General features: G+C 40.2%; 3 protein-coding genes across 4 annotated transcripts; 1 reads left to right on the plus strand and 2 right to left on the minus strand.

Annotated features, from left to right (window-relative positions):
* Positions 1–510: 510 nt before the first annotated feature.
* Positions 511–11,185, minus strand: armc8 (armadillo repeat containing 8). The gene is made up of 22 exons (XM_026375711.1): positions 11,054–11,185; positions 9,138–9,214; positions 8,241–8,312; positions 7,660–7,802; positions 7,459–7,556; positions 7,251–7,343; positions 7,072–7,152; positions 6,885–6,960; positions 6,582–6,672; positions 6,407–6,467; positions 6,114–6,314; positions 5,286–5,381; positions 5,108–5,190; positions 4,860–4,941; positions 4,649–4,735; positions 4,209–4,301; positions 3,937–4,086; positions 3,202–3,297; positions 2,902–2,997; positions 2,629–2,701; positions 2,006–2,099; positions 511–1,910 (listed from the first exon to the last, which is right to left on the minus strand). Exons 1-22 carry the CDS (start codon positions 11,096–11,098, stop codon positions 1,877–1,879), a joined length of 2,022 nt encoding a protein of 673 aa, XP_026231496.1. The 5' UTR covers positions 11,099–11,185; the 3' UTR covers positions 511–1,876.
* Positions 11,186–11,228: 43 nt separating this feature from the next.
* dbr1 (debranching RNA lariats 1) lies at positions 11,229–18,179 on the plus strand. 2 transcript variants are annotated; one of them, XM_026375713.1, is made up of 9 exons: positions 11,229–11,346; positions 13,070–13,295; positions 13,384–13,508; positions 13,590–13,670; positions 13,746–13,831; positions 13,923–14,147; positions 14,259–14,336; positions 14,441–14,586; positions 16,276–18,179. In XM_026375713.1, the coding sequence occupies exons 2-9, from the start codon at positions 13,099–13,101 to the stop codon at positions 17,012–17,014; spliced, it is 1,677 nt and encodes a 558-aa protein (XP_026231498.1). In that variant the 5' UTR covers positions 11,229–11,346; positions 13,070–13,098; the 3' UTR covers positions 17,015–18,179. The 2 variants fall into 2 exon arrangements, with proteins under 2 accessions (XP_026231498.1, XP_026231497.1); XM_026375712.1 differs by lacking the exon at positions 11,229–11,346 and adding an exon at positions 11,600–11,735.
* Positions 18,159–24,101, minus strand: rab5b (RAB5B, member RAS oncogene family). The gene is given in 9 exon segments (XM_033326846.1): positions 18,159–20,209; positions 20,825–20,918; positions 21,045–21,167; positions 22,000–22,151; positions 22,661–22,834; positions 22,837–22,909; positions 22,911–22,971; positions 23,975–24,060; positions 24,063–24,101. Coding segments are annotated over 9 exon segments (918 nt in total). The 3' UTR covers positions 18,159–20,093.
* Between the last annotated feature and the right edge of the window lie 408 nt (positions 24,102–24,509).

The following is a 24,509-nucleotide window of genomic DNA, read 5'->3' on the forward strand; positions in this document are numbered from 1 at the left end:
GGTCAATGTCACCTTTGCCTCACGTCCCTCCCATTTCTTTGGCTCACAATGTGAAGATTTAATGCCTCTTGTGTATTTTATCTGCATTTCGGGGACTCGATCATCTGATTCACTGAAAAATACAAAAAAGATAGAATTGCTGCACTGCAGTTATAAGCCTCTGTTAACTGGTGAAGATTCTCAGTCCAGGTGAAGTTATCTCTCTGTTTGTCCAGACTGATATTCTAATAAGCTCATGCATCTGTCCACATGGACACCCTGCAGGTGTTTAAAGAATGGGGCATACCAATGACCTGAGTGTATATTTGTGCTTTCTTCAGACAACATTGCTGGAAACTACAGCAGGAAAATTAAATGTTCAAGCTGGATTTGATTTGTTGATACATCAGACTGTGGAGGACAAGGCACAGCACCAAACAGTCTTCAACTTTGGTCCGGACGGATCTTTAAGGTGAAACCAAATCCACACCATGTCCACCAGAGAGAAATAACACACAACACAAACGGAAACCTTCTTTAGGTCTGCATATATTTTCAATGGTAACATTCATTCTACCAGAGCTTCAGTAAGTTTAAATTATCAGGGAACAACACTCTAGAAATATCCTGATGGGAGAATAAATTATATAACACAGGGACCAAACACAATGTAGAAGTTGATTCTGCCGCTGCTGTCGATGCACTTAGTGCCTGCACCCTCCAGGGGTTAGTCTCAAATTGTTCTTCCTTTATTCCTTACATCTACTCTGTCCTTGCTCGCTTCTCAAAACACATCAGAGGAAATAAAACCCAGGAGCTCGGGGAATTTCATTTATCTCTTTTGACAAACACACACAAAAGAGTGGGCCGCAGAGAGAAAGCAGAAACAGCAACAGACATCTTATTCAATGGAGGTGGGAGGATACATGCATCCTCTAATCTCTGGCGTTCTGTGTACTCATGCCTGTTAATTAGTAACTGGGCAGGTTGGAGTAAGCACTATCAGCTCTCAAAAAACATTTCCCATTGGGATTATAAGGATGTCGGATAGAAGAGACAGGCTCCAGTACACACAGAACAACAAGGGCGAAGAGAAAAAGAACTAAATCAGGCAAATTACATTTCCCTTCTATATTCACCTCATGTCCAAAGTCAGATATGAACTTCAGAGTGCAGTGGATGCGACCTACTGTGCTGAGAATCATCGTTCAGAGAGGATGAATAAAAACTAGATGAGGGTCAGGGGAAAATAAAACTCCAAAAATATATATTTATGTTTATATTTATATATATTTATATATTTACGAGGTATGTATCCACAAAAAAAGAAAACACCCAAAATTTCCAAATAGGCAGTCTGTGTTTTTTCAAATGTGTCCTTGCTTGCAACACCTAAAGGAAACATTAATATTAATATCATTAGTTACAAATTAAAAAAATAAAACTGGGAAGCTTTGCTGTCCTACAGCCATGCTCTTGTGTCAAACCTCTAGTCTCTGAGAGCCCATTCTCCATGATTGGGAGTCCAAAAGCACCAGGGTGGCGCCGGCTGCTGCACTCAAGACCAAAAAAAAAAAAAGAAACCCAGCTCAAATTAAAAAGTCCAAAAAGGAAAAAAGTTCACTTCATTGTTGAAGAAAAAGCAAGTGAAGCCCTCCTAACCGTTGATTTCCCAACAACCAGTCTCAGAGTCTCCAAAATGGAGTGAGGAGAACTGTTGATGTGGAGGTCGGGAAGTGAAGGGAGGCCAGCCACAGATCCATAAGAAAGGTGTCTTTGTGCAACAAAACAAGCGTCAAGAATAATCAAAACAAGACCAAAAAAAGAAGAACCAATGGCAGGTGTCCTCCCGTGATTGTTAGTTAGGCTGCCAGTAGAGCATCTGTCCCCTCTGTAGTCATGCTAGGTACTGCTGCATCGCCGTCTTCGCCCTGACAGAGACACAGTCAGTCCACCCTGATCAGCACTTTATCACCTGTGTGAATGTTCTGTGCTTCATGAGTTGAGTTGAGCTGTGCTAACTCACCTGTCACTGAGGGTGGAGTCAGAGGCCTGGGTGAGTTTGTGCAAGATGTCCACAAAGCCCATCTCCCTCAGTTTGTCCTGCCGCTCCTGAGAACCTGATGGAAAATAATTCATTCCACTTCAATTTCATCTCAACTGAGATGTTCCAAAAAGAACGGAAATGGCTTATTAATAACATTAAGCGTTCCACTCAGTGTCTAAAAGATGCATCTCATTATCATTCTGAGCAGAGGACACGAGAACCTCTCTTGTACCAAAGAAGCAGGAACACGTTGATCTGTAAACGGAGCGATGCAGGTGGTTTGGAGGAGGTTTCCGCTCAAGCTGTCTTCACATTATAACAGAAAAACAGCTTTGGTGCATGTCTCTAATGTTTAAGTGGGAAAGTAAATAGCTGTGGAGTTTGGACTCTTGGTCCTAATCTGCTCATCAATAATGGAAATAATCTTTACTTTTAGCCCTAACAGACTGCACTGAGCAACACAGTTAATGCAGCCCCAGACCCTTGTTTTTCAGCTGCTTTGTGAATACACCTTCAGCCATACAGCTTTTATCAAAGCCCTTACCCCCCCCCCCCCCCGCTTTTCTTTATTTGTCTTTCCTCTTGTGTGGTGTGTCTCTTACCATCCTCCTCATTCCAGATAAGGTTTGAGACACAGAAGGTGGCAGCAAGCTGCAGTTTCACATTCGAATGCCCCTGTGAGAACACACAATAGTCCGAAAAATTTCAAGTGAGGAAAAGCAGAATAAAAACACAGATCACATGGCCTTATTAAGATGTCTACTAAAATCAGCAGGTGTAGAGGTGTTACTGCTGCAACAACAACATCAAATACTTCATATGATCAGCAGGACAAGGTTGAGCTAGAGTAGAGTAGATGGTTTTATTTACAGTACCATGTAGTATTTGATTTTGTGGAGCATGTCGTCATTGGTCATGATGAGTTCCTTGGCTGTGTTGCCGTCGGCAATGTTGGCTAAGATGCACAGTGTCTGACGGATAAGAAAAATGTAATCTCAGTGCTGCTGTTTGAACATTTTGTTCTTTGTGATTCAGAAAAAAAAATCTAAAAAAAGCAAATAGAACAAACACCAGTGGACAATCTTATGAGCAGTGTTAAAACCAGTCTGCAATGCAGGTTTTTTATGCAGCTGCACGAAAACCATTTGTAAGCCTGACACAGAAGGAGAGCTCACCTGTTCTTTGACCTCTATATTGTGCTCTGCTTCTAGGATCAGGGTCACCGCCTGCATTATCTGCTTCCCATGAGAACTCATGATCTGGTCGATGTGCTGACAACATGACAGCCAAGAGAGGAAGAGGAGGCAGGAGAGCATCAGTATTCATGCTGTGTTTTACTTTTCTGCAGAATTCATGCAAATGCAGCACATACTGGGTCATGTATTCAAATCTGCAGAGTGGCTGAGAAAGTATGAAACAGTCAAGGTTGACACTACCCCACTGCAACCTCTCTGTAATAAGCTATAAAAGCCAATATTGGACATCTGTGATCACAGTACTTCACAGAATATTCCAAGAAGCAACAAGATCACTCACCAGTCATTTTTTTAGGTAGACCCGTACAATCGAATGATATCAGCCGCTCTAAATTCAACTTTTCTATATAATTGTTTTTTGCTGACACTATTAGTACAGTGGTTGAATACATGTACCTAAAGAAGCAGTTAGTGAATGTATAAATCAGTCACAGCACGTAAACCCTAAAGAACTCCTGTTCTGCTGTGCAGGTTTCGAGATACACTTAAGTCTATCATATGCTACAATACTGAAATGTGATGTTAACATAACCAATGAGAAGACAGTATTGTTCAATTTAATATTTATTCTAAATGACTTGTATGGATTTAAGGTAGGGCTAATGTAAATGTGTCCTTCACAATGCTGTAAGTGTCTTATTCTGTTAGACTCACCGGGCGTGTTGACAGCAGATTACGCAGCAAACCGAGTGTCTTCATCAGCACATTAGTGTCGGGGTCTGACAGCAGGCGGAACAACTGTTCTGTACCCAAACACCGAACTATCTCCACCTTCACCTTCTGATCTGCCTGGAATGCCATGTTCTTAACACACAAATGTTCCCCATTGAAATTATTTCCTATTCATTTATATATGAGCTGATATATTAATTAATACATATAAAGATAATATGACATAAGGATGAAACTTAAAATCTATTGCCTACCATCAGAGCCCAGATCCCGTTGACCCTCAGTGCAGGACTGTCACTCTGGGTCAGACTGCATAGTAATTCAATCACCCCTGACTCCAAGATGGGCTGCAGAATATCACAGAACAACATACACTTATTGCAATAGCTGATTTCTTTTGGTCATCAGTCAAGAACAAGTCAGCAAAAGGTTCATAATTATACATCCAGCAGTTGTGAAGAAGGATGGTCATTTTTATCTATTGTAGCCGTTTCTGTTCTCTACAAACTCTTGAGGGAAATCTCCGGCTCTCTAGCTGTTAAATCCTGCACCATGTTCACTAGTTAGTTTCTAACTAGTTTCTGCTTTGTGCACTACCTGTTGAGAGGCAGAGTGGCTTTTCAGAGGCTCTTCTCTACAAACAGCTACAGACAAAAATGCTTCGTTCCACACATTCATATGAGAAATCACGTACCTCTTTGCTGGGTGAGAACTCCAGTAGTAAATTGCATAGTGTAGAGGAGGCCATGACCAGGACTTCATCTGGGGCATTCTGCAACAACTATATGCAACACACCAGGTTACTCTGTTGTTTTTTTTTTCACTTTCACACTCAGTGCATATCAGGCCTGAGAGCCAAAGTTGTGTTTTTCTGCATCACAGAATCTCGTTCAAACTCCACTGACCTTCATTAGGGGTTTCCACACTGCGTGGTCATGGAAACTAGTCCTCAGCTGCTGCACTGATCGCGAAAGACTGTGAAGACACCTGGACAAAAAAGAAAAGAAAAAGTTATAATCCTGCAGCTGAAGGAATCTCACAATTTAGACAGTTAAATTAATTAAGAATGTCATATTCAGTGCTTATGCAATGTCACAAATGTTGTTTAAATTCTTGGCAGAGAGAAGGCAATGAGAGTGGGAACAAACTGTACCTGACTGCTGCTAAACGAACTTTAATGCTGGATTCTGATAGGCCACTGACTATTCTATCCATCATGTTTTCTGTCTCTGTGATCTGAGGAAAACAATTCGAACGTGTCAGAAAAAAGAAACATGTATGTGCAAAGTGACATATGCAGACAAAAATACACCGTGCACAGTAGGGATCACCTTTTTGCGGATGTCCTCATCGTTTGAGCCTAGTGAGGCATAAAGTTTGAAAGCAGCTTGTCTCAGCTCGTGTGCGTGTTTCAGGTCATGGTCCAGCTGCAAGTTACAGAGTGGAAAGTGACAGAACTTTATGATAAGAAAGATAATTCTTAGTCTTTAAAGTCTATCACAACACATGAGGAGTCAATTTTCACTTCCCAGTAATATGTTGTGATCTATTAAATGCATTAGTCATAACATGTATTGGCCATATTTATTAGTTTAACATGATATCTTGACATCTGTTTTAACATTTAGCTCATCTTCAGTTCTTTGATTAAGCATTTATGTAAAGGTACTGTCTCATACACTGTGTTTATATATAGAGTAAGTGGCAGCAGTAGTAGTAAACCGGTTACAGTCATGTAAACAACAACATAATCGTTTTAGGAGATTAAGAGAACCCTGATGTGAAGTGGGTTTTTCCTGAATAACAGAAATTTCTCTGCCATATATACATGTGATCGAGTGTCTAATCCATTTTTTGCACATGTGTAAGAGAAAAAGACTGCAGACAGTGATAGTAGTGAAGTAGAGAAAAGCATCAGGATCTATGACTAAAAACCTGTGAGCAGTACTTCCAAAGTAGTAGTAGAGCAGAGCAGAAATGTGATTACTGATCTGTTGCATGTATACGTGAATTTACAGCAACCAGGTTACGTAAGTGATGTAAATCCACTGATGGTGCCACTGGTCTTGATAGCCAAATGACTTGGCCTAACAAGTGGCAAACATCTTTAAAAAAAAAACACAGAAAATAACATAGCCTGTTCAGGCCCACTGACCCACCCTCTTGATGTCAGTGATGGCGGACACAGAGCTGGGGTATTTGAAGTAGTCAGCCAGCATGGCCACTAGGTGGTCAGTGGTACTGGCAATCCTCTGTAGCTCTATGTCAGGCTCCATCAGGTAGGCCAGCGTCTCTGCACCCTCCACCCTCTCCTCCAGTAGATGCTCTTTACTGCACATCCGCACGAGACAAGGCAGGGTCTGGAAGCATTCAATAAAAAGGTGCCACTTATACAATACACTAGTAATAATAATAAATCAAATTGAAGTTGTAGAGATCTCAAAAGACTCACCTTTAGGACTATGCAGCTGTCATCTGTCCTGATGGCACCTGCTCGACACATGTACGTTAAACTGGGAAAGAAGGATAAGGTAAGGTAAGGTAATAGGTTACATTAGAAGAGAAGCTATACAGGAAATACAGTCATTATTAATGAGTAATAATTAATCAAATGTTGTAACACTTACCATTTGGCTGCTGTTAGCTGCATTTCAATGGGTTGATCCCTTTGCATCATTCTGACAAACACCTGAGAGAGCAGCTCACCATCCACCAGTACTGGAAACACAAACAAATTAAACAAAGGAAGAACGACAAGAAGAAATAGAGAAGAGAAGAGAAGAGAAGAGAAGAGAAGAGAAGAGAAGAGAAGAGAAGAGAAGAGAAGAGAAGAGAAGAGAAGAGAAGAGAAGAGAAGAGAAGAGAAGAGAAGAGAAGAGAAGAGAAGAGAAGAGAAGAGAAGAGAAGAGAAGAGAAGAGAAGAGACTCACCATTCACTAGTGTCATGGAGACCTGAGTGTTCTCATAGGCCAGGACTGAGAAACACTTTAACGCCTGCATCCGGACCTGGATGTCAATGCAGATACACGAAAAGAAACGTCTACATAAGTAAATGAGTATTAGGTAGTGTCACACATCTGGGTGAACATATGGAATTACAGAGAAGCAGTCATGTACCTTGTAAGAGGGTGAGGTTAGCAGAGGAGCAATGTTCTGGATGGCACCATGGTTAAATAGAACTGTCTGGTGCTCTGGGGTCTGGAGACAACAAATGTCCAGTCAATAGAGAACCTTTGTTTGGCACCAGCTGTGATTTACTCCATAGTGTTTGTGTGTGACTAAATACCAACAAATACCTTACAACAGTGGGAGAAAATCTGTGTGATGTACTCCTGGGTTCTCTGTGAGCGGCTCAGTAGAGACATTAGATGAGGAATCACAGTGGGGTCCTAAAAACAAACATCATTTACATTTTTTGATCTTCACATTTGCATAATGCGTCATTAGGTATTTGTGTTTTAAATGCTTTCTATTCTTAAGCAGAAACTGTACAAAACAACCTACAGTATAGAGCAACTGCACAGGGGTGACAGGACTGACGAAGACAGTTCGAAGACACCGTAGGCAAGCTTCAATGAAGATCAGGTCTGGACACAGGAGACCTGCGAGCACAAAGGACAGGTACTGCTCAGGTTTGTGTCTCTTCATGGTACTAGTTCTTGTCCTTTGTAGTAAATATTTGCATGACTGAGTATGTGTATCAACCTTGAAGAAGAGCAGGGATGATGTGACAGTCCACCAGGGACTTGATGTTGTTCTCAGTGCCCATGGCTAGGCTGCCCAGCACCACAGCACACTCAGTCCGTAGCTCCAGACTGGACGAGCTCTGCTGCAGCAGGTATAATAACCTGGAACCCAACAACAAACACACACACACATTACAGTAAACTCACTGTAACACTTGAACCTGTGAGGTGTGGGGAGGAAGATGATAATGCAAGTCAGTTATACTCTGTAGCTTTAGCAGTTCTGTTGTTCTTCCAATTCAGTAAAAAAGTGAAATTCAATCAAAAGTGAGTTCATTAAATCGGTATCTGACACATGGACAAAACAACTGTGTCTTACTTAATCTGACACGTTTTAGTTTTTAAGAGTTTCTTGATTTGAGGGTAGAAGACTTTAGAGCAGAATGTTTAATGTGGGACAAAAGCATGATAATAAAACGAGGAGAGCAGCAGAGTAGAAAGGGCTAAATACAGACCTTGTTCACTGCACATATGATTCTATGTATCATCAACAACAGAAACTAAGATGGGGTGGAAGTAGAAAGGTGATCAGAAAGGTACCTGGGCACAGCTCCAAGGACAATCAGATTGGCCTTCTGCTTGTTGTTTCCGATGACGGCATTCTTCATGTCACTGTGAGGTCAGACACACACACAGAGATGATCAGATTCTTGGTAATGTATTTGAAGCAAGAGTCTGTACAGTAAAAGTTTAGATTACAGTGAAAGACCTCATAATTTTTAATGTAGCCATGCACCAGTAAGATGTCACGTTATAAGGAATAAAGGAAATAAATAATGTTTACATTTAGCAGCTGTACTAAATGTTCTTATATGACACACAATCAGCCTGTTTATTTGTATTCACTGCATTTTTCTCCATGCAGCAATTCCCCTGCTCTGAGTGTGCCCCAGATGATATCAAATAGCAGGTGAGTGAGGCTAGTGGAAAAGTACAGCTGTAGCAGGCGGTCAAGTCAGTCAGGTATACGGGTAGTGAAGCGGTACGCCCCGTAACCAGAGCTAGTCTCCTCAGAAGTTAAAAATAACAACAAAACAGTCAGAGTCCAAGGCACTGCAGTCGAGAGGGAGAGGGAGAAATTAAGTCACATGAAAGCCTGTGCATTAAAACACAGAGATTAGACTTAAAGTGGAACATCACAATTAATAATGTTAAACAAAAAAAATATATTTTGATATTCTAAGAGATATTTTTATTAGCAAATGTAATGAACAATTACAGCAATGTAGACTTTATTCAGCCAGTGCATTTCAGTAGAGGACGTTCCCCAGTGTTCATTTAAAAAAAAGAATCTGTTTAACTGGCTGAATAAAATCCCATACTGGAGTGTTCCAGTAAAGCCAACCAGTGAAATAGCAAAGAGACAGGCTGTCATTTATTTCCCCTGCTTGCACTAGGAAAGAAAACATTCAACATGTACAGTGCTGCTGGACTTACATGACTCCCTGCAGCACTTTCTGTGGGTCGGGGTCGAACAGTCTGTCAACATAATGGCGACTAGTGGCAGTGACTTCCTGTGTGGGAACAGACATAGCAGAAACATTAGTGACAAAATTAACTGGACTTACTGAGTACAGTTTTTATGACTTTCTATACATATATTTAACAACAATTTAAAGTTGTAAAGTTAAAACAAGGAGCCTAACAGACTGCACGTTTGCATAATAAAATAATTCTCAAATGTCAAGCATTTAAATAACTTTTACATTTATCAATAAAATTCAATTATACATAACAGATTTTCCCTAATTTAACTACTCTAATCAATTGTTAAATTGCTTGCAGACTCTGACAAATCCACACTCATGCACACCAACACATACAGCCATGTCAGGATCCTTTAAAAGCTGTTGTATATGGTACCCAGTGGCAGCATGTGACACCAGAAAACTTTGTTTATATCACTGACAGCTGGAACCAGAACTTTCCACATGACCCCAAAGGAGTAAACATCGTCCAGCTGACAACACGCTGCTACTGTTGCCGTCTGGTGCCGATACGTTGCTGACAAGGTGTTCGGCACAGTCTGTATTGTACCAGCACATTTGCTTAGAGATCAACTTTGATATACATTTAATAAATCCCCAGAGGGGAAGCATGTTGTTAGCTATTGCACAACAACCAACAGCTCACAGCAACACAGAGCATACAGCCGGAATACAACCTATTTGTAGAAGATAAAGGACAGGAAAATATAATGAAACAAGAGCCCTATTATATATTATATATTATTTTGATATACATTTTATTTATCAGCTGTTCATTGACAACAGTCTTGTTACCCGTACATACAGCATACAACAAGTCACTGGACTTGATCTACTCTGATTATAGAAACATGTATTGTGCCTTTTAATATGCTCTGACTAATTTATTTTCATGTATAGTGCCAAATATTTGTAAGAGAAAACTTCAATCTGATGATCATTATAACGTTAGATGATGGACTAATGCAACAACACAGCTGCTTATGCCGAAAAAGGTAAATACGATCTAATAAAATGTAGTTAAGAAGTGTGTTCATGTCTGGATGTTCACAGCTTTACGGTGGGGGCGTTTCACTGAGTGTGTATGTAAATTAGCTACACATACAACTAACGTTAAGGGGAGCTGCTTTCAATTTAGCCAAGTTAAAATACACATAGCAATTGCCGTCACACGCTGAATTAAATTACAAAACCCTACATATTTCTGGGCTTTTGGCTGCCGACAGAACAAATTAAACTCTGTTAAATCCTCTTCAATATGTAGTAACGTTAGGCAGCCAGTGAGTTTTGTTGGCTTGGTTAGCTAAACCGCATGCTAGCTAGTGCTTAGCTAATGTTCCTTGAAACGTTAGTTATCTTAACAATGTTAAGTTTGCAGTTGTAATTAGCAAGCTACAGTGGTTATGTTCAAATAATAGCAGGTGATGGGAATACAAATCACCTCCGTGCAACTTCTTTTTCATTATGATTTATGAAATATCTAAACAAGTTTAAGTGTTTTCTAGCAATTAGCTGCTAACTCATTCCGAGTGACAGTGACAGCTATGTTCGTTTGATTCCGTTTACATCATTCGCCGACGGGGCGAACGGGCGTTAACCGCGGGCACCCCTTCAAATGTTCGGGATGTTCCCGCCCGTACGGAGGAGGTTGACATTAAAAACCGCTCACCTCGACAGCTACGTAGGCACGCCGCTACATGTTGCTAAGCCTTTAACTTAGCTCGTAGGCTAACAGGAGCGGGTAACCCGTCAGTTTGACAGCCCCTAGCTTCTTAAGATTGCTCAGATTAAATTAACCACTCACTACTGGAGCGACCATAATGCACATTTGCCAACGCTACTTGTAAGTATGACAGTGGCACTCACAGATAGCACGCTGATGCGGAGAGGGGCCTCCAACAAGCACGACATCTCTCTTCCCCCGATTGAGCGCCCCAATCGGCGCACCACTTTGCAGACACTCCGCCCCCCAGAGCTGCTGTGAGCGGCTTTTAAAAAGTAAGTGCCCCTCACTCGCGCAGCTCCACGCTGGAGTTATCGTAAGAGCAGCTCACTATGGTCCTCTCCGGCGGTGGTTTGGATCACCAGCAGCAGATAAACAACAGAAAAGCAGCAGCCAACTTGAAGAGCTGTCACACAGACCGGGAGTGATCAATGAGGTAAATGTTGTTTATAAGTGACGTATGAGCGCCTCTGTGAGTTTCGACACAAAAACTCAACCGATAAAAACATGTAATCAATACGAACATATTAAAAATGTGAATAGCGTGTGAATTATAAATAATATTGATATAAACACTAAATGATAATAAAACATCCAAATGCCTTTTACACCTTTTTAAGTGGAATCTGCTGCCGTTGATCAAACGTCGTTTGCTTATGCTCGTGACGTAGCGCGCATGCGCTTCTCGTCGTAGACTCGAGGTGGGAAAATTCATCTGTCGTTTTGCTGAAGTCCTGAAATATAAACATGGTTTTCAGACAGAGTTTGTAAGTTTACAGCGTATCAGACGGGACGCACACGTTCTGCAGTTATTCGTTTATCATTGTAAGTGCTAATTTTGTTGGTATGTTTTGTTCTAGTGAGATAAATGTTTCAGCCGTTTCAACACGATGTAACGTTGTGGATTAACTTACTACTTAGCTAGCCTAGCTAGCTACTACATGCACTGTTCTCCTAATGTTTTTGAAGTGTCGCTGTTAATAGGACGTTGTAAGTGGACACATCTACACAGAGTAGACAACTGCAAAGCCCTTCTCTCCAGGACACGCGTGTAAAACAACGTTTGCCACATTATAATGGTCTGGTAGCATGTTTGCAAAGCAACGAGAGGCCACTATCAGCTCCATATAGCTTGTGCCCTCATGCAAAGTGAATCCTTATATGTCATGTATTACAAATAAATATACAGTGTAAGGCCTGTAGAGAACGGCTGTTGTAGTTAATGAATAGTCTTCTCATTAATCGAGCATTTGGTTAATAAACATATCAGAAAACATTAAACAAACGCTTTGATAAAGTAGAGGATTTAAAAGAGGAAAGAAATCTTTATTGTCATTGCAATAAAGATTTCTTTTGAGTATTATTTTAAAAAAAAGGTAAACAACATTCCAAAATCAGTAATCTATTTAATTTACCACACTGTAAGGCCAAGTAAAGCAGCACATTACTACATGTAAGAGCCTGGACCTAGAACTGCAATGTAGTAGATAAACAAAAAATTAATGGTTTGATAAATGATATTTTTAAGCTTTTTGGACATCATTATTCTAAGTCATTTCTAAGCAAACATGCCACTTATTAGTGGCAAGACCTGTTTCTTGTTTGCCAGATATGAGAATTTAATCTTGGGCTGTTGTAAATTATAGTCCAACAGGAATGTACTTTTTAGGAAAAGAACTGGAATCACCACTGAAGGCAGGGACTATCAGTTATTATTTTTTTTACTGTGGATTTAGGTGATGATTTTATTTATGTATATTTTTGACTAATGGATTAATTGTTTCTTTTATCAACTGTAAAAAACAACAATAATCAAAAAGTATCATCAGAACTTTGCAGAGTTTGAGGGTTTGTAAAGAAAGTTTGCCTTCATCTACCCTTTTTGGTTCAACCAGACTTCCAAAAACAATCATGTGTTTTTTTTTTTTTTCATCTATTTTTGCTTAAGAAATAACAAAAACAATCTGTAATCAAATTAGTTGGAGAATACATGTATTTTTATTATCAAGCAGTCATCTGAGATCTATTGCCACTGTTTTGAAATGTGTTTGAACAACTAACCCTAACCTTATCCTTGCATATGTTTATCATAAAGTATTTGTGCATATGGACACTGACAGCGTCTAAAAACCAACTCATTGTGAGTTAAATGTTCTCAGGGATCCTGCAGCTTACCTGACTCTACAGCATGAAGATTGCAGTAGAAGGCTGTTGTCATGGTGAACTGGACAAGATCTATGAGACAATTGCCTATCTGGAGAAGAAGGAAGGGGTGAAAGTTGATCTGTTGCTATGCTGTGGAGACTTCCAGGCGGTGCGAAATGAGGGAGACATGAAGTGCATGGCCGTACCGGCCAAGTACAGAACGATGCAGACCTTTTACAAGTCAGTGCTTTGTTTTATCTGTGTTTTTAAAAAGTGTTAGATATGAGTGAGAATATTTACAGATTTACTATTACTGTCTCTGCTGAAGATACTACTCTGGAGAGAAGAAGGCCCCAGTTCTGACCATCTTTATCGGAGGGAACCATGAGGCTTCCAATCACCTGCAGGAGCTGCCTTATGGAGGCTGGGTGGCACCCAACATTTATTATCTTGGTAGAAACCAGCAATATACATTGTTATCACTAGTCTACTATTCTGTTAATCTTCTGACTTGACATGAGTATATGTCCCTAGGTTATGCTGGTGTTGTTCGCTACAGAGGGATTCGAATCGGTGGTTTATCTGGAATCTTCAAGTCACATGACTACAGAAGAGGTGAGTGTTTTTGTAAATTATGTTTTTAACTGAATTATTTTTGCGGTGTGTTACAAGTAGTGTGTGCTCTTTAAGGTCATCATGAATTCCCTCCGTACAACCCTGAGACACTTCGAAGTGCCTACCACATCAGAAATATTGACGTATTCAAACTAAAACAGGTAAATATGCATTTAATGCTTTTTTTCCTCTTTGCCTTTCTCTTTCATTCATTAAAACAGTGTTGATTGATCAAGATTAATTCATTTTAAGATCCAGATGCCCATAGACATTTTCATGAGTCACGACTGGCCTCGAGGAATCTACTATTATGGAAGTACAGAGGAATTGTTGCGTAAAAAGAAGTTTCTGCGTCAGGAAGTGGAGTCCAACAGTCTGGGAAGTCCTGCTGCTGAGGAGCTCCTTGCTCACCTCCAGCCCAACTTCTGGTTTTCTGCACATCTTCATGTGAAATTTGCTGCAGTTATGCAGCATCCGGTGAGAATGACAGCAGCTAGTTGTGTTGCAGCTATGTCTTTATCCGTTGTTTCTTTTAAAATGTGTTGCTAGTTATTCTTTTTAAAAAATGGTGAATGTTCTTGATTTTAGCCTAAAGGAAATGCTGCTCCACGTGTAACCAAATTCCTGTCTCTGGATAAATGTCTGCCCCATAGGGAGTTCTTACAGGTGAGCGCACATTTTGTTAACAGATATACAAAAGGTCAGAGTCTTGTTTAAAGTGTACTTGGTAATCATTTCAATACAATATCATTTGTATCATTGTTTTACAGATTGTAGATGTTCCAGAGAGACCGGGTTCATCTGAAGGTCTTGAGTATGACCCAGAGTGGCTTGCTATTCTGAAATCCACAAACAGTCTACAGAGGACCAACCCTCATCCCTGGAACCCCCCAGAGAATAATGGCCTGCACGAACGGTACACAGATAATTAGACATACTGTTGTATGTAAAAGTTCACCACACTCACTACTCCTGGGGAATTAAATATTTAGGTGATTGTTTGTACTACACCAAATTCAACGCCTGTAGAAAACAGAAATAAAAAATTAGCCTTAGTTTAAAGGTTAAGGTAGTACAGTTTATATTTTTTAATTTCATGAATTTAGGCAAAACAACTAAACCATAATTGTTAATTACAAAAGTTTGGACACTCAACTTAGTTAACCACAACTTTGCATCGTTGATCTTCTGTAGAAGTCAACTGGACAATGATGCAAAAATTATTATTTCTTTCTGCTATTTGAGTTAATGAAGTGAAATGTGCATTCAAATTTGAGGAGAGGCTCATTTTAAATAAATGTTTGCTGCACAGGCTTTATTTTCTTGTTTTTGGATGGGGTGCAAAAACTTTCACACACAAAGGTAAAATAACAGTGAGATCCAATACTGTCAGTTGATAGTGAATTAAACATAGCAGAGCCTATGGAAGGAGATAGGAAGCTGCTGCTTACTAAATAAACATTGATGCAGCCTGAAGTTTGCCAAAGAGCTCATTGACACTGCACAGCTGTATTGAAAAATGTTTTGTGGACTGAAGGAACTATATTGAACTATTTGGAAAGAACCCACATATCATCATGAAAACATCATCCCTACTGTAAAGTATGGAGGACGAAACATGATTTGGGTCAGCTTTGCTCCATCAAGGCCTGACCAGCTTGCAGTCATTGAGGGGAAGATGAATTCCCAAGTTTATCAAAAATTCTTCAGGGTAATGTGAGAATGTCTGTAAGTCAGCTGAAACTCTGTCAACCACTAATTAATTCCAAGGGTTTTCCCACTAGCACTATGAGGTTTGTTCTCAACTAAGACATTAAATATCAGAATTTTTTGTTATTTTTAGGCACATTATAGTTGTTAATACTTTTAACTTAGATGAAGATCAGATCAGATTTTATGAGAAATTAATGAAGAAAACCATGAGATTCCACATACTTTTTCACGCCACTGTATAAATAGGTATTTCCAAAGCTTCTTTCATTGCGTGAAAGAGTCTGGCGATAAAACCAAAACACAGCTTCAGGGACTAAAGTTGCTGTAAAGCTTCTCTGAAGCAGTCATATCATGTGCGTGCATGTAATTCCAGCTGAACCTGTTTTTGTTAGCTACAAGAACTCTTCCTGCACCAAGTGAATGGTTCTGAGAAACGCAACACCAACATGTACAGTCTCTGGTTGTGTTGAACCTTCATATTTTTATATATTAATATCCACATATACTTTCTGATGGAGAGTTCACTTTACAGGTATTGTTCTTGGATGCTATAGTTTAAAGCACCAAGATGCTGCATAGTGTGGTGGTTGTAGCAGAAATATGTGTAGCTGACTTATACGTACAGTATATACATCAAAGTTTGTGTTTTGATGTATATACTGTAAGTAAAAACATGCATTTATCCAAATTATTGCATCATTAAACCTCTACTGCAACACCCAACGCAACAAGCCAGAAACAAGATGTGTTTGGTTTGGTTTGGTTTTGATGCTTACATTTTTTTTTTCTCAATTACAAAGTCAATAAATCTTTGTAATTTACTTTAACTGCTGCTGGTTTTTATATCTGTTTCATGCAGTCTTTTATGTTGTGGCCTGTCTGTACACAACAGGTGGGACTTCAGTGCTTCAGAAGCAGCCATGATGCAGGTGGTGGAGGATCTCAGCGGTGAACTTTCCATTCCAGACAACTTCAGCCAGACAGTGCCAGCCTACGACCCCAGCAAGCCCCAGCCCCACATCGCCCCAAGCTACAACACCAACCCTCAGACAACCGAGCTCTGTGCCACGTTAGGTCTCACAGACATCTACGCTCAGGTGGGGCACGCAGGTGATGAACTGCAGAGAGTTCGGGGCACAACTGGAGGAGAGGAGGAGGAGGATGAAGATGGAAATAGTGTAGGGAGTGTGGACGAGCCCAGCGAGTATCCAACCGACACATCGGGACTGTCGAGTTCATTTAATCCTGATGAGATTACTATAGAGGATGAGTGGGAGGAAGAGGAGGGAGAGGCCGAGTCAAAAGCAGCAGAGGAGGGAGTTAAGGTCTCTGACGTCTACACCCCAAGCCGAATGGTTCTGCCAGAGCCCAGATCTGATGTCTCACCCATTTCTCTGTCCCGTCCAATGAATCTGCCACCTCCATCCCACTCCACCCCAGCAGCAGACCGCTCTCCGCCCGGGGCAGAAGGACTCGGTGAGGGCGACGATGAAGACGCCACAGCTGCACGTACCTTAAAACGTACCAGCAATGAGACCGGAATTCCTGGCAGCAGAGGTACAACTCCCATAATTAAACGCAGGAACCAGGTCATTTATGCAGCAGAGGAGGATGAGGAGTGTGATGATTAGAGGTCAGGGTGAGGACTCATTCCAAATCATTTCTCCTCCATTAATTTATATTAATTTGCAAACCTTGACTTTAATTTGTGTATATATACTGCCCTCATTTTATACAGTTTCCAATTCGAGCTTTACAAAGTCGAATTATTAAAACGCCCCAGAAACAGACTCTACACAACAAAGGAGGATTAGTTTCTGGATCCAGTTTCTACAGAAAGGCTGTCACAGCCATAAAAAGGTTTCTTTATTCAAATATCACATTTTTATGTATTTTAATCAAACAAGGGCATTTTAGAGGACTGATTTTTGATTTCTGTGTTTAATGTTTTGTACATGTAACTTTAAGACAATAGCAATGCGGCTAGAAACTTTAAATATCCTTTTTTAAGTGAATAAATGGCTACTGTCAACAGGGACTAATAAAAATGTGGCTTTTAATGTCTTTTGTTTCACTTATTTGAAATGAAAGAAAAGCAGCATTGAGGACTCAAAGCGCCATCCACAGCTGATGACAGGTTATTGTTTTGTTCTTTTTTTTTTTTATTGTACAGCAAACCAAAATTAGTTGTGATAACTGAAGATTGAATGACTGCATGTAATGAGCTCATGATCCCTTTGTTTCTTGGTAGGAAAAGTATTTTACATTTTTACTTTCATTTTAATATGGATTGAAAATTTGCCTTTTATTTTACATGTCATTCTCATTTTGATCCTGTTAATTAGTTCACCATATTTTTTTTTATCAAAATGCCTTAATGTGCCTGTAAATGTGAAATAAAGCAGAACAGAGGATTCTCCTGGACACCAGTGTTTGTTTAAACCAAACCGATTTATAACATTGATTAGAGTCCTTTTAAACAATCTGTTCCACGTTCACTAGTGTGCTCTGCTAAAATCAACATACACTTTGATTAAAATTAAGACAAGAATATATAACATACAGTGTATTTGACAAGATCTCCTTACATCCATACAAAGAACCAATGCAGTCTAGTCTAGTCTAATGAAAGGGCGCCAAGTTATTGGGTTATGGTTCAAGCCAGTATCAGGGAAGTGGTTTTCCTGCACTTTGCACACAAAGAAAGCTTCAAACATGATTCACAGAGAAAGAAAACTGGGAATAGGCACTTCTGTTTTCTGTTTTCATTCATTCTTTTCTCTCTTTTTTTTTTTTTTTTTTTTAACAAATCCTTTTCACAGCAACCAAGCACACAACTCTGGCCTAAGAGCATCATACTCGATAAAAGAATCAGTAAAACTATTTCACAAGATCACTGTGATTCCATGTTCACCAACAGCTTAGGACATATGAGACATAAAACACAAGATGAACTGATCTTTTCCTACAGTGCACAATAGTTTTATTACATGTTTTTCTTCTTGTCTTTCACTCTGTCCGTAACATTTTATCTACAAAGCCCACAATATATTATTTATCTGATGCCAATAATTTAATCTGAGCTGAGCCACAGCTTCAATATAAGAAATTAAAAATGAATCTATTTATCCAAAACAGGGGCTTAGTAAGACGCCCTCCTTTAGTTTTGGGGGATGTGCTCTGGATGTATAAACATGCATAATAATAGTAATAAAGGAGTAGTTTGTGATTTTTTTGAGCTGGTCTTAATACAAAATTAAGGTGCATATCAGCAATATCTGTTTATAAGTTACAGTCAATTTAAACCAAATTTCCATCTTCAGCTCCTCGCTGAAATCCAGTGGGAGGATACCGTCTAGTTCTGCTCTGCCACATGAAAGACTGAAATTCATCTTAAATGACGACTTGATAGTGTAGTGGTTAGATCACAGCCCTCTGTGAGAGGCCGACACTAAATCGGAGGAGATAAACTTGACGTAGATTAGTGGGACTGCTGAAGTTTCAAATGAATGAGTCTCAGCTGAACTTTGTGAGTGCATGTTTTGTACAGAACAAGTGCTCTGCATGCTGTCTGCATGTCGTCTATCCAGTAACACAAACACTGTTGGGGAAAAAACACTGTGGAAAGCAGCCAAGACTTTCTGTCACGTACATTTAGGTCTTTCAGTTTTGTGTTAAGACCAGTTTAAATAAATCCTTTAAAGTCATGGGACTATATTAGACTCCATATGAAGTGGATATTGTTGCTCATGGTTAGTTATGAGCACTCAAGCAACACAGCAAAACCTAAACAAACCTTCTTTGATACACACAATGTAAAATCATCAACCTTTTACCTATTTTCTTCCTTCTAAATCTGAATCTTTGTTGACTATTTGTTTACCACCTATAATGAATTTCTGTCTCTACAAATGGACAGAGAGTGGAATGGATGCTACAGAGACACTGGAGCATCACCACCAGCAAGAAACACCAAACAAATATGCACAAGTTGACTTATGTTGGACAAACTGTGCCAGGGGTTTTATCTGCTATGGACCTGGACAGTGTCAGTGACACCAGGGGAAGGTCAGGCAGGAGAGAGAAGCGCTAGGAATTATGGGATCATACAATATGTGGCATTATTCACAGCAGGATTTCATTGTTTCAGGACTAGGCAGAGGTAAAGCAAGCAAGAAAGCAGCCACAACCAAACAGTTGGGCTTTTTTATTTCATCCTTTGGACGTTTTTTCTCCCTTCCTGTCTTGGCCACTCGCCATGTATGCTGCTCAGTTTGTGCACGTTTATGCAATCAAACAGGGCTGTTACTGACATGTTGCAAGGCAGAGTGAAAACGAAAGAAAACTAGTGCTAAATACTACAACAGGTTTGCCACTGTCTTCCACATTCTTTATTTTCCTCCTCTCAATCTCAGTTTTCACTTTACCTCCTCCTGTGATTTCCAAATGCAGAATCTCAGTCGTGGTCGACGGACACAGATGTGCAGCACTGTCTCTTTCTTCTCCATCTCTGCTCGCTCTTTTCTTCTCTTATTCTCTGCTATGAATTTCTGTCTGCTTTGGACAGGAAGATGAATGGAGGTGATGGGGTGAGCGGATTTTTGGGTTCCCCCACATCTGGCCTACCCCAGTGGGTTGGTTGAAGGAGACAGGATGGTTGAAGGGCTGTGGCGGTGTACATGGTGGAACACTGGTCGGAGTTGTTTGCGTCTAGTTCCCTCCACAGCAGGCTCTGGTAGAGTGGGCATCTGGGTCCTGGAGGTTGACTCCCCGATGTCGGGCTGCATGTGTCGGGTTTTGGGTGTCTGTTTTTGGCATCTTTTTTGCTGTATTTAGAAGAAAAGGTGAAATATCATCAACACATCAATCTAAGATGAAAGCGTATATTCTCAGAATATAACAAATATTAAAGTGTCTCATTGCTCTTACAGACAAATTTCTAAAAGTATTAAATATCGTCTGCATTGAGGTTTTGATCGTTTGGTCCATGTATTAGTTCATTATCATTCAAAAACCAGCACATGTGCAGCATATTTACTGGAACTTTGAACATAATGATTATTGAATTATCATATTATGTTTTTAGAATATTAATTGTACCAAAGTCATTAATTTGGTTAATAGACCCGCCTATGTTCTGTTGTTTATCTGGGTCCTAGTCACATTAACTTAATTACTCCTATGATCATTAGGAAGTATTATATTCTGCTGGAAACGTGATACAAAGAAAAAACAAAGCGTTTAATATCATCCCCACTGGTTTTTTCACTTTCAATAGTGTGATGATGAAAGTGGAATGAATTAAAATTATTGTATGTATATGTAACACTCATTTTAGAGATTCTTAGCTCTGCATCATAAATATAATCACTTATTATTATCTGTCCATAGTTTATGGATGAGGATGATGACTGATATTTGTCAAAAGAAAGGAAACTCACCAATGGCCAAGAAGAGCTCATTGACGTTCATGGCCGTCTTAGCAGACGTCTCCATAAAGAGCAAGCCTGTGTCTTCAGCGTACGTCTGGGCTTCCTACACCAGAAACAGACATAGAAATGAATCAGCATTAATTTCAAAACAGTTTTTAACAAAAATGAAATCAGTTATTTTTAGTTGAGTCTATATCCCACAAAGAGGGAGTGGACAGGAGGGTGGTACCTCATACTCTACGAGTCTCTTCTCCGCCAGGTCTGCCTTGTTCCCAGCCAGGGCAATAACAATGTTAGGACTGGCCTGCCTCTGCAGCTCCTTCACCCAGGCTTTGGCTCTCTCAAACGTCTCCTGAGTAAACACAGCACCAAGGTCAGATAAACCATCAACACATGTAAATAACGTGGGGACGTGGAAGCTGTGCATGAATCAATATAGTTAGAGGACAAACTGCTCGCCTCCCTCAGATGTAAACATACAACTCAACATTATACTGCTATGATAATCAGATCAGATTGTCCTGGATATTGCTGATACTGTGATGTAGTTTCTACCTTTAATGACTGTAGAACCTCTGCATACACCAGTAGTCACTTCCTAGAATAATAGGACTATATACACGGTCCGTCCAAAAACGAAAAGGACCACTTCTAGTTTTCATTACAGCGCTCACTCAGCGTGGCATCGTTTCGATCAGCTTCTGCATTTATTCTCGTCCAGAGTTGCATTAATTTTTAACAAAGATCTTTTATTGATGAGATTCTCAGTGGGGTTCAGGTCTGGACTCAATCCATGTGTGAAAATGATGTGTCATGCTCCCTGAATGACTCTTTCACCATTTGAGTGCAATGAATCCTGGTACTGTCATCTTGGAATATGTCCGTGACACCAGGTAAGAAATAATCCATTGATTAATAACATTAATAACCTGCTCATTCAGTATATTCAGGTAGTCAGCTGACCTCATTCTCTGGACTCATAATGTTGATGAACCTCGACCTGATCAACTGCAGCCCCCCCAGATCATAACGTGTTGGCAGCTGAAGAATAATCCTCCATGCAGTAATTATCCAATAGGAGGCTCCTTCCTATTTGCTTAGTTAAATCCAGGTGGTGACTTTTTTGTTTTGCATTGGCAGTAAATATACACAACCAATAATTACTGTTACTAATAAGTACATACCGGCTTGGTGATGTCGAAAACAACAATGGCAGCCTGAGCACCACGGTAATACATGGGAGCCAGGCTGTGGTATCGCTCTTGTCCTGCAGTGTCCCAGATCTCGAACTTCACAGTGGTATCATCTAGACACACAGACTGAGCCAGAAACGCAGCTGCACACAAAGACAGACAAACGACAGGTTATCAGACGTTTTAAAAACCTGTTGTGAATTACGTTTTGACAGTTTCAGTGGTAATAATACTGTATTTTCTATTTTATCCGACTTGATATTGCCTCTTCACTACATTACAAATCCACTTTCACTATTCACCTATTTGACCATTTTAGTGACTTTGCAGATTCATTTTAATACCAACTAGTACATTTGGATGCAATAGTTAGAGCTTAAGCCAGCCAGCAGTATATATGGTAATTATTATTAGCACCATCGTTACCAGCTACAACGTTTAAGTAGTATCTTATTAAAGATGAATCTGTCCGTGATTTTATTGATGAACTGAACATTCACTTGGTCTATAAAGATATTCAGTTTACCGTCATGTGGGATGATGAGAAGAATAAAACATAACCTCATAACTGAGAACTGATTCCGGAGTGGTTCGTTCTGCTCTCTACTAATCACCTGATCAGCATTCTACCATCCACATTTCTAGCCCTCACCTCCGATGGTCGTCTCCTGGAACTCATCAAACTGTCCTTTGACGAAACGCAGAACCAGACTGGACTTGCCAACGGCCATGTCGCCAAGCAGCACCAGCTTGAACTGGCAGATCTTGGTCTGTGGTAGTGTGCCGTTGGAGCGGCCTCCACTCCCTCTGGAGCTCATACCGACCCGTGGAGGAGACGGTGGTGTGCTGGGGGGGCTGGGCCTCCTCCCTGGAGCGGAGACAGGTGCTTCAGGGAATCAGTCACGTCCACTGCCTCCCAGACAGCCTGAGGACGTCTTGGTCTCTCTTCTCTCTTTGCTTTGTCTGTTGCACAAGTGAAACATGTTTTGGTGACTTTTACCTCATGTACACATTTCTGTCTCTAGTCTCTCCCCGTGGATCCATAATGAACCATGATGGTTTATAGCATGAGTTAACATAATATATCATGATACCAGTCTTCACTACCTCAAAAGGGTAAGTTTGCTATTTTTGAAGTTTGCTTAAATCAATATTCAGTAAGTGTTAAGTATCTAATATGTATTAAAACTGGAGTTTCTTGCTGTAACCATTGCTCCTGTTCATATTGGACACAGTAGATTCCCTATGATTCCACTTTCAATGTAAATGATGGGAAATAAAATTCACAGCATTTATCTAAAGTTAACAAATTCTCTCAACACTTGGAAACATTAGAGTTTTCTACTTAATGTGAATTAAAATGAATCTTTTAGAGGACAGTATGAACAGGAAGAATGATTAAAACAAGCCCAAACTGTTTGATACAGACACCTAGCCTGTCCTTTCTGGAGGATTCATGCTTCCACTGTTTTTATATAAGACCCTGTGATGAGTGATGAGTTTATCAGCTGTGACACAGAATCAGGCTCATGATGAAAACAAAGACACGGAATCAAACTGCAGCAGCTACTGTGTTCAGTGAATTAAATCCTCATCTAAAGATAATACCTCATTCCCAGCCATAACCAGTAACAGACTGTAAGAGCATAAGGGAAATGCTGCGCCTCACATTCCTGTCTCCCACCTCACAGACAACAATGGTCAGCACCCATCACTGCAGCACATTACTCCCATGAAACACTCTCAGTTATATTAGACAGAGAGCAGCTCCTTCACTGTCAGATTACTCCCATCATAAATGTTATCAGATCAGATCAGCAGCTCTTATCTTGCGTTATGTGCTAACGGGACATCGACCTGACACAACTGGACCAAAGCTTGACATTTCGACGCCCAGTGAAACACATAAATACACCTTCTGTGTCCGACGGACATGCCAGCCGAGGGGATCACGTTAAATATTTACCGTGTGTGCTGTGTTTTCGTGAGCGCAGGTATCGCAGGTTTATCTGTTGACAGTTCGTCTCTCAGCTGGTGGAGGAAAACGTTAACACACTTCCTGGAAAGGGACGCATGCGCGCTGAGTGTCGCATTGTCAAATAACCGCATTCCCCAAGCAGCGGTGTCAGATGTGACAAAAAGCACGATTAAAGCATAAAATCCGCTCAAGCGTGTTGGATATGGCACAATTAAGTAAGCCGAATTCTCTATTAATGGTTCCTGTTTGTAGACAAACAGCTGCCAATTAAATGCCTAATTAATTACGACGACGAAAAATTAAAAACGTCATATTCATCAGTCAAAATCTGGATGTAAAAGAAACGTCTTTTTTTACGGGTGGCTGGACGTTAATTAGTGGTCGACATCAGAGATAATGGACTGACAAAAGGTTTTCTAGTCTTAACCTAGCGACAAATAAGCACAAAGAACTCCTGCAGCATCCGTGGCCCTCTTTCCTTTATAATAACCCAGTTGTCACATGTTTATAGTGATCAGTCAAA

Source organism: Anabas testudineus, chromosome 21 (assembly GCF_900324465.2).
Source record: "Anabas testudineus chromosome 21, fAnaTes1.2, whole genome shotgun sequence".
Taxonomy (NCBI): domain Eukaryota; kingdom Metazoa; phylum Chordata; class Actinopteri; order Anabantiformes; family Anabantidae; genus Anabas; species Anabas testudineus.